Raw genomic sequence first — 10,668 nt, forward strand, 5'->3', positions numbered from 1 at the left:
GTTTGAACTAAAATTAAATTTTCAAACTCAAGTTCGAGCTCGAACTCAAACTCAAACTCAAACCCAAACCCAAACCCAAACCCAAACCCAAATTTATTTTCAAAATGAAAATATCAAACTTTCATACATATTCAACATTTAAAATATTATATTTCAAAATAAAATATTAAACAATCACAAATATTCAAAATTTCAAAAATGATAATCCAAAAGTCCAAACTTTAAAAACATCAAACCACCATTACTAATCAAAATTCTAAAACATAAAATTTCAAAATTAAAGTACAAAATAATATAAATTGTTTGAACAATCAATATATTAATTTTTTTTAAGTTTGTTCTTCAAACCTGAAGTCAATAATATGAAATGTTTAAGCTTAAAAATAATTAATATAAAAACACATGTTAAAAAATATCTAAAATTTGACTTATATATTAAGGAGTAGATACTACCAAAAAAAATATATTTATAAACTTATTTTTAGCTAGAATATACTAATTATATATATATATATATATATATATATATATTATAATATACTATTAATATTATAAATTCATTTTTCCTCTCAACATATTATATATAATATATATACTATAATTTTTTTATCCCTTCTATAAAATATATAATAATTTTTTTTTAATTTTTATTATATATAATATACTAACATTTTTTAATTTTTATTATATATAATATATTAACATTTTTTCATCTCTTTCAATATTGTATATAATATATTAAAAATTTTTATCTCCTTCTATATTATATAATATTATATACTAATTATTATATCTTTATTTATACGTTTTTTCTATTATTAATCCACCCATAATATAAATTGAAAATCATTTTATATAAACCCTGATATAAATTGAAAATCATTATATATAATAATGTTTTTATATTTATCCAACCTCTAATATAATTTCATGCTTTTATATATATATATAATATTAGTGTTTTCTATATTTATCCTATAACTATAAGCATTAGTTTCTCATCATACATAAGGAAATCAAAGTTATCTATAGTAGAAGTTAAAATAGATAGATTTTAATTACCAGTAAGCCTTGTAAATGAATTAGAGAAATATTGTAGATAAAAGATAATATGAAAAATGGAATCAACCTATTATCAATGAGTGAAAGAAATAGTAAGGAAGAAAAAAAAAGATAAAATGGTGAAAAAGAATAAGAAGATAAGAAGAAGATGAAATGCTTGAAGAAGAAGATGAAATGGCAATGAAGAAGAAGAAAATGTGAAGACTGATGAGAGAGAAGAAAAAAAGATGAAGAGTTATGTAGATTGAAATTAGAGTTTTGCTTTAGATAATATAATATAATAATATGGATTGGGCCTATTATATGGTTTTGAAAAGAGAGGAGGAAAAAGAAAAAATATTGTTTTAAATTTTAATATTATCAGGTTCAAAAAAGCTCGACAAGCCATCGAGCAAGCATTATATGAGCTCGAGTTCGGCTCGAATATTAAACGAGCCGGCTCGAGCTCGGCTCGAACTCGATTAAAGTCAAACTCAAGTCGAGCTTTGACCGAGCGGCTCGCAAGTAGCTCACGAGCGGCTTGACTCATTTGCAGCCCTAACTACAAGATCATTTTTTATCTGTTAGAATTTTGTTGGGATAGACTATTACAATAGTCATACTATATACCTGTAAGATGATAGTGCTTTGGTTGAGAATAGATAATTATAATAACTTCGAAGGTTGCCTTAGTTAGGGCTTTATCATAAAAATGATCGATAATGCCTATAAAGATATATGACTTGACTGGGGAGTAGTCTTATCAACTAGACTTCTGGATATCTATCAACAAATAAGACTTTTATGGGGAATAGTGATAATAATCACGTTATGTCCATCAAGAGATGAAATTTGCCACATGAGATTAGTCATAAGACTTCAATGGGGATGGTGATAACAATCACCCTGAGGGGATCTGTTATGACAGTAACCTACATAGATGCATATTAAAATAGGGCTTTGAGGAGGCCTTATAAAAAATGACTTTCACAACTGACTGAAAATTCATAATTTAGCTAGGAATTGTCTATGAGAGGAACTGTTCTGATTAACAACATATTTCTTTCTAGTCTAAAAAAGTCTCATTTGTAACTAAATGAAATATGTATCGATCATGTTGAGGGGTCCTTTGGCTTTAACATGGGAAAATGGCCTTCGCAGCTAGACTAAAGCCGTCGAATTTCAAGAAACTTCTATTGTTTAGGGAATATTTCTAACAAAATCTTTTTCCCTTTTGTTTTACGAAGTCACCTTCACATCTGGTTGAAATGTCGACCATGCCTTTTGTTATCTCTAGTCACAAGAAATGGATGCTTGTTACTTTGTAATGCTTTATGGTGTCTTATTTGCCTGTGGCGTTGGGAGCTTTGATAAAAGCTAATTGGGGGATAGACTATTCACGAATCATGGTAACTTGGATTCGAAATGTGTTCGGGATTAAGCTACAAGTATTCCTGCAATTGGTAGAGATTATCTTATTCAAAGAGCCCGAGTTCATTTTTCTCCAATGTTAAGATATAGATGATAAATTCAATCTCGTGTAGGCGATTATCCAAACTCTTAACTTGCAAGGAAGGTGGTCGAGACGTGAGGTCCCGTCAGGTTATATTTTTGGTTGCATTAGCCGTGGGCCGCAATCCTTCAAAAGTTCAACTTTCTGGCTTTGAGAATTTTTCTTTCTTTCTCCTTTTTTAGCTTAGGTGGTGTATCTATGGGATTTTATACGTTTTGCCCTTGAGATAGTCATCGGGACAAACCACTTCGAGGAGGCGACTAGGCTGGAGTGCTTTCATCAAATGCCCGAGTGAGCATAAACGGAAATTTCAACACCTCAACCTACACGGGAGTGTTTATTATACATATATGTATAGATTTTTTAAGCCTTTAGTCTAGATCTCTTTGTTCTTTTGTATAAAGGAGAATGAGACGTCTTTCTCAAATTGCGGTCTAGGCTTAGCTTTTTGGGGTTTTTTTCCAAAAAAAATCAAAAACCTTCTATAGAGGGTTAATTTCTTGGATAATCGCGTAGCAAGAAAATGAGCTTTATTAAGGATATTCATCAATTAGAGTTTTCTGAAAACTTGGGTTATATTCGGAAAATCAATCATTATTTGATTAACATTGGCTTTTGCCCCTACTTATTTTCACCATGAATAATTCACATTCAATTAATTTAATTAAAAATATATATTAAAAAATATTATTTTAATATATAAATTCATACCCCTACTTATTTTCACCATGAATAATTCACATTCAATTAATTTAATTAAAAATATATATTAAAAAATATTATTTTAATATATAAATTCATATTTTATTTTTAAAAAATAGTTAATTTAATAAAACTATTTTAATTTAAATTATATATTATTTTGTTTTAATATACAAATATATAGATATTTATAAATTATTTTAAATAATTTATTAATTTAATTTTAAATAAATATAAAAATATAAAAAATTATGAATTTTATTTAAAGAAGAAAAAATAGTTTTATAAATTTACTAGTTTTATATTAAAAATATATAAATAAAAATTAATTTTTATTTTTTTTAATATAAAAAATAAAAATATTTTAATTTATATTTATTATTATTTTTAAAATTAATAAATTTAATTTAAAAAATAAAATATAAATAAATAAATAAATAAATAACTTATTTAAATATATACATTTAAACCATTATTAGTTATTTACAAAATATTTAATTAATTATATAAATTTGACTTAGATGGAATTATTATTTTATTTTAATATTTAAATTCGTAGTTATTTTAAAAAAAATAAATTTATGAATTTATTTAAAATAATAAATTGTCTTATTTTATTATATAAAAATATTTATTAATGATTTTTAAAAGATAATTAATTATTAATTTTATAAATTTAAATAAAAATATAAAATTATAAGAAAATTTTAATTCAATATTAATAAATAAACATAAATTGTTTTTTTTAAATATTTTGCTTATTGATAAATTAATTAAAAAATTATAACATTGAACTAAATATAACTTTTTTCAGTGAGTAAATGAATATAAAATATTAGAATATATTTATTTTTATTTTAAAAATTTATATAATAATTTAAGAAATATAAAAAGTAAGAAAAAAAATTAAAATTATTATTTTAAATTAATATTTAAATTTAATAAATTCTTTATAATTTTCTTATTAAGTATAAATGACAATATCAAATTTTTTTTTTTTTTGTCAGATATTTATAATTATTTATTTAATTAATTTGTATAAAAGATAAAAAAATATAAATATTTATTATATATATAAAAATTATGAGATTACAAGTTAAAATATTTATTAAAATTAATTACATTTTTTAAATTTAATTAAAATATAAATAATTATAAAATATTATTTTTAATATATAAATTCATATCTTATTTTTATAAAAAAATTATTAGTTTAATAAATTAAATTAAATTTGAAATATATATTATTTTATTTTAATATATAAATATATTGATATTTATAAATTATTTTTAGATAGTTTATTATTTTAATTTTAAATAAAAAATAAGCATAATATAAAATATATGAGTTATATTTAACATAAAAAATTATTTTTGAAAATTTAATTAAAAATAATAAAAATAAAAATACAAAGAAATTGTTTTAGATTTTTTTAATATAAAAAATAAATATTATAGGTTCTATTTATTAAAATATTGTTAATTTTATAAATTTAATTAAATATTTGTAATTTTGTTTTAATATATAAATATAAACAATTATTAATTATTACAAAATATTTAATTAATTATATAAATTTTATTATAAATATAAATAATAATATTAATAATAAAAAGATGAAATTAGTATTTTATTTTAATATCTTTGTTTTAAAAACAATTAATGAATTTATTGAAAATTTTAAATAAAAAATTCTTTTATATTATTATATAAATAGATTTATTATTTTTTTAACCATTTAAAATTAATTATTAATTTTATAAATTTAAATAAAAAATTAAAATTATAAGAAAAAATATAATTTTATATTAATATATAAACATACCAAATTTGTAAAAAAATAATAGTTTATTGATAAATTTAATTAATATTTTTTGTTTTTAATTTTATATAATAATTTTACAATTATAAAAAGCAATAAAAAAATTAAAATTATTATTTTGGAGTAATATATAAATATTTAAATTTAATTAATTCTTTACAAATTAAATTATAATATAAAAAACACATGTATACTTTAATAGGTATGCTTTTATGTTTTGTTTATATTATAGCAAATTTTACTTTTTATTTAATTAATAAATTATTTTAATTTAATTATTTAAATTCATTTTTTTCTAATATAATTTTATAAATTTATTTAAATATATTAATAATAATGATAAATATTTAAAAAAATATATTTTATTTTATAAAAAAATGGTTAATTTAATAAATTTAATTTAAAAGATATATATATATATATATATATATATATTATTTTTTAAAATATATTATTTAGTGGCAGAGGAAAAGAGTGATTTATTTATTAAAATATTAAAAATATAATAAAAATTAAATAAAATGTTTTTTTCATATATTAATTAAATATATAATAATTTATTAAGAAATAATTATTCTATTTCAACCAAAAAATGTTTTTTTAATAATTTTATAAATTTAGTTTTTTTTTTAATAATAATAAAAACAATTGTAAGGAAAATAATATATATAACATGAAAGTTTTGATTTAATTATTAACTAAACAAATTATGAGGTTTTTATAATATTTTTTTAATTTATATTATTTGGATTAGTAATTTAAAATATATAGTATTATTAATAATTAAAATTTTATTTGTTGAAATATATAAATTAAATGAATCAATTTTTTAAAATATTTTAATTGATTTTGGTAATTATGTCATATTATTTTATTTTTGGTTTTATTTCAAAAAAAAATCAAATGAATCAATTTTTTAATTGATTGACTGTAGGAATTAATAGACAATAATTTAATGTATAATTCTACAATCAAATATGCTTAAGAAATAAAATTGTAGAATTAGTAATAAAAGCTTACCAATTAAAATTGGATGATCATTGATTACAATTAAAAGTTTAGAAGATCTAAATGTTGATTTATATTTTGTAGATGATAGATTAAAATAGAACTCAAAATAAAGAATAATAGTTTAAAACCTATGAATTATGTAAACTAAAGCTTGTATATGGTAAAATCCGTGCTTAATTTGGGTTCATTATCTCATCCGGCACAACAATTAGTTAGATTCATAAAATATACTTGTGCAAAGAAACCTTTTTTAATATTAACTCTTGTAACATTTTTTCATATAATTTTTTTCTCATTTCACATCAAGGTATTTTATGTTGATATTTTTACAAAGAAACATAAAGAGTTAATTTCAACCATCAACTGCTTATTCATCAATTAAATGATGAATACTAGCAAATAAGATTTTATTTACTTAGAGCTAGCTAGTCTTACAATTCTGAATTGTCAAATGTTCCAATGGAACAAATAAAGCTCAACGAAATCACATGCTACCATTTTTACCTAGTTCCGGAGTTTCCCATGTTTCCGAATGTTCAAAACTGTCTTCGTAATGTGAATCCATAGAAACATCTGGAGATGCCTCAGCCTCGGGCATATTTGCAATGTGCTCGATTTTTTCAAGAACCTCGCCTATTCCTGGCCTGTTCTCGGGAAAATGCGAGACACATTTCAAGGAAATGTTGAGCAACGGAAATGCATACATCCCAACTTTCCCCAATCTCTTGTCGAAAACCTCAGCCGTCCATTCCTCCCTAATCATAGACTTCACCCATTTGGTTAGGTCCAACCCCGTTTTCTCCACCAATTTCCCCGTCATCAATTCCAACAGCATCACGCCGAAGCTGTAGACGTCTGCTTGCTCCGAAAGAGCTTTCTCCGGGGCCATGTAGCCATTTGAAGGAAGGAAATTGCAGACATTCTTGTTATCCATGAATTGTACATAGCCGTAGTCGCTTATTAGTGGCAATTCATTTTCGTCTAGGAGAATATTTGAAGGCTTAAGGTTACCATGTGCATGGTTCATTTGATATGTGTTGTTTGTGGTAATAACTGGTAGATGGTGTATGAAATTCAAGCCTTTTGCAATCCCAAGTGCTATGGAAATCCTATGTTTCCATGTGAACTCCTTCTTTCCCTCTACATTATCTGCATTAACAATCCAATTAAATATTCACACATTTATCCTAATAACAACAAAATGAGAAAATGGGTTCTAAGTTTAAGGTTTATTAAGGTATCGAGAAAGGGGTACTTCATTTTTTTTTTTTATCATTCTCTAGTCATTTTCCATGCACATTTATCATATATTCCTTCAAAAGTTATCAATTCTAGGAATGAGTCTTTTAAGATTATAGTACGGGTCATGACTATTTAGCTGCACTTGTCATATTAATTATTTTCTTAATCTTATTTAACAAATATTTTATATCATAAGTTATTTTTACTTAATAGATATAAATTATTTTTCTTTATTTGTAAATAATTAAATTCTTGTAGATAAAAAAATTTAAAGAAAATATTGTTTGTCTATTGAGTTAATTTTTTTGCCTATTAAAATGGTAAGCTTAGCAAGGCCATTCAAGATAGTGTTGACCTTTATAAGAAAATAAGAAAACATGATTTTTTTTTTATTTTTTTTTAAATAACTCAAATAAAATCAAACATAATTCAACTCTATTTATAAATCACTCAAATCATTAAACAAAATACAAATAAGCAATTCCAACAAGGCCTAGGATAATGTCTTTTGCTTCTTTTACAATAGTTTTTGTTTAAATTTATTCTTTTGTATGCAAATACTTTTATCTTTTTTTTCTTCTTTTATTCTTTCAAAAAAGATGATGTAAAGTTTAGGTTATTGTTTTATTTAAATAAAGGGACTTACTTTCAAGTAAGGTGAGCAAGCTTCCATTAGATTGGTACCAATAGATGAGAAGCTTCTCCTCCATAGTAGAATTAAAACCCACAAGTGGGAGAAGATTTGGATGCTTCAAATTCCCTATCTCCCTCATGGTCAACCCAAATTCCTCAAAAGAAACCTGCAATTTCTTCAACCTCTTAACTGCAAAAACCGAACCATTCTTCTCAAGGTTCACCTTATAAAGGCTACTACACAAAGTCTGGCTCTGTAAATCCGCAGCAGCCTCCAAAAGATCTTCCAATCTAAACCTCTTCTCTTCTTCCACGAAGAACACTAGCTCCGATTGCCCCTCCGATGCGTTTATTATCACCACCTCCTTGGGCGGCGTCGGCGGCGGTGTTGGAGTAGTGGGTTTAGAACAGGGAGATTGAGATAGATGATCTGTTGTTTCATGTTTTTCCATATCCTTTGCAATTTTATTGGCTTTTCTCCTCACGAATGTTAACAGCAAACCGAAGAATATGAAGAAGAGGACTAGTGACGACCAAATTATCCATTCGCGTAATTCGGATTCACTTTTGCCAACTAGTTTTGATGGCTGGGGACTACTGGAATAGTTCATGAAAGTATTCTTAAAACCAGACATTTCCAGGGAATCATTCAGTGTCGTGTCCCATAAAGAGAATGGATAAGAATTCTAAAGCAAATAAATAGCTGGGAATGTTCGAGAAAATCGATGTTGTTTTGCCTACGAATATATGTCAAGACTCGTCATAGACATAAAGCGTTACTAACAAGGAATTAAGATGTCTTCCTTTTACATAAGAAATCCCAATCTAATCATCTCCACAAATATACATTTAATTAAAAATACCATATTCTTAAAAGTTAAAACCCATAAAAATTGATACAATTTGAGATTTTTAATTAATTACATACATATTGGGCAACAATTTTGTTACTATTTCCATAAAATTTTCATTGTTTCGAAATCTCGTCAAAGAATGGATCTTGGAGAAGACGAGCAGCAGAAGGTCTAGTCCCTGGTTTGGCAAGGCACCTTTGAATGAAACCCTTCACATGAGGATCCAAAATCTTGTTCATTGCTTGAGGCATGATTCCAGAAGTGACCTTTTTATATATCTTGACAACATTATCACATTCCATATAAGGTAGTTCAAGAGTAACCAATTCCAACACACACATACCAAATGAGTATATATCAACTGATTCTGTATAATCTTCATTGTATAATTCTGGAGCCATGAATTCTGGTGTCCCCAACACTGAATGAGCACTATGACTCTTACCCACAATTGCAGCCAAACCCAAATCGCCAATTTTAACCTACATATTCTCAAACCAATTCAAATAGTTCAAATTTAACTCTAACAGACAGATCAAATTTAAACAAGGTTAACTACCTGGCCTATGTTACCATTGATGAACACATTGCTGCAATTAAGATCTCTATGAATTATGCACGGCTCATGGGTGTGTAAATAATTCAAACACTCGAGAATCTGTTTCGACCATTTCTTCAATGCTTTCAATGAAACATGCTTGTGTTTATTCCTATACTCTCTAAGATTTCCAGAGATACAAACTTCGGTAATGAAGTTGAATGTATTATTGTCCAAATCAGTCCAGACATTGTAAAGAGTGATTAAGTTTTTGTGATTCAAAGTCCTGAGTAGATTAACCTCAGAGTATAACCTATCAATAGTGGATTTATCTTGGGAGAAGTTTCGCAATTTGACCTGGTTCCAAGCTACTTCTATTCCTTCTTCCTGATCGAATGCTCTGTAAACCTTCTTCACTGCGCCTGAACCAAGTAATTCATCGTACCGACCGTATCTTCCGGTTGGATCAACCTCTATGAAAGACTCTGAATTCTTTTCACCTTCTAGAATGGTCATTCCACTTGACATCTTTAATTGAAACCCATAAAAAAAGATAAATCATTTACATAATTAACTTGTATATATGTACAGAAACTAATCGATACCTTATCAAGGGGAAAATCAGCTATGAAGAATCAGACAGAGCTTGAAGCAGAAGCGAGAATGAGAGAGACGAACAGATAGGGAGGAAGCTTCTTCTTATAGGCACTTCGATCAAAACTAAACACGGCAAAATCAAAACAACCGCGTAAATTCAGTTTGCTTCTTTTCTATTAAGAAAAATGAAAAAAAGGATCCTTCTAGGAATTATTCTTTTAAAAATAAGTGAGGAAACTTCTAGTAAAATACAATTAATAAATTAGTTTTTTTTTTAAAGAAGTTTCAAGAAATCAATATGATCCCAATTCTCTTTGGGTTTGTTCAATATTGGTTATTTAAGTTTTGTCTAATTTTTTATTTTTTTTTATTTATGAAAAGATAGATTATTTGATTTTTTTTAATTTATTCAATAATTATAATGTACTTTTAGTCTTTAAAATTTATAAAAATAAAATAATTGTGTTTTAGTATTTTAGTTGATAAAAAGAGTGATTTGATTATTAGAAAATAATATTAACTTAATAAAGTAAAATTATAAAAATCAAATAAAATTTCAAAAATAATCTAAAAATATCCACATTTAAGAGAGTACAAATAAGTTTCTTTTATTTTTGTATTTCGAGTTTAGATTTATCATGCTTTACATTTTTTTCATCAATACTGTAATTTTTTTAATATATTGAGAAAATTTCTATTCTTCAGAAGTTAAAT

At 24.6% G+C, this 10,668-nt stretch overlaps 2 protein-coding genes across 3 annotated transcripts; both read right to left on the minus strand.

Annotated features, from left to right (window-relative positions):
* Nucleotides 1–6,501: 6,501 nt before the first annotated feature.
* LOC124935162 (probable inactive receptor kinase At2g26730) lies at nucleotides 6,502–8,600 on the minus strand. Its single transcript, XM_047475641.1, has 2 exons — nucleotides 7,979–8,600; nucleotides 6,502–7,239 (listed from the first exon to the last, which is right to left on the minus strand). Exons 1-2 carry the CDS (start codon nucleotides 8,598–8,600, stop codon nucleotides 6,575–6,577), a joined length of 1,287 nt encoding a protein of 428 aa, XP_047331597.1. The 3' UTR covers nucleotides 6,502–6,574.
* Nucleotides 8,601–8,857: 257 nt separating this feature from the next.
* Nucleotides 8,858–10,010, minus strand: LOC124922013 (probable serine/threonine-protein kinase WNK11). Of its 2 annotated transcripts, XM_047462733.1 has the most exons (3): nucleotides 9,963–10,010; nucleotides 9,379–9,885; nucleotides 8,858–9,301 (listed from the first exon to the last, which is right to left on the minus strand). In XM_047462733.1, the coding sequence occupies exons 2-3, from the start codon at nucleotides 9,883–9,885 to the stop codon at nucleotides 8,933–8,935; spliced, it is 876 nt and encodes a 291-aa protein (XP_047318689.1). In that variant the 5' UTR covers nucleotides 9,963–10,010; the 3' UTR covers nucleotides 8,858–8,932. The 2 variants fall into 2 exon arrangements, with proteins under 2 accessions (XP_047318689.1, XP_047318688.1); XM_047462732.1 differs by having other exon boundaries at nucleotides 9,379–9,989.
* Nucleotides 10,011–10,668: the final 658 nt, after the last annotated feature.

The sequence above is a fragment of the Impatiens glandulifera genome, chromosome 1 (genome assembly GCF_907164915.1).
Source record: "Impatiens glandulifera chromosome 1, dImpGla2.1, whole genome shotgun sequence".
In the NCBI taxonomy this organism is placed as follows: Eukaryota; Viridiplantae; Streptophyta; class Magnoliopsida; order Ericales; family Balsaminaceae; genus Impatiens; species Impatiens glandulifera.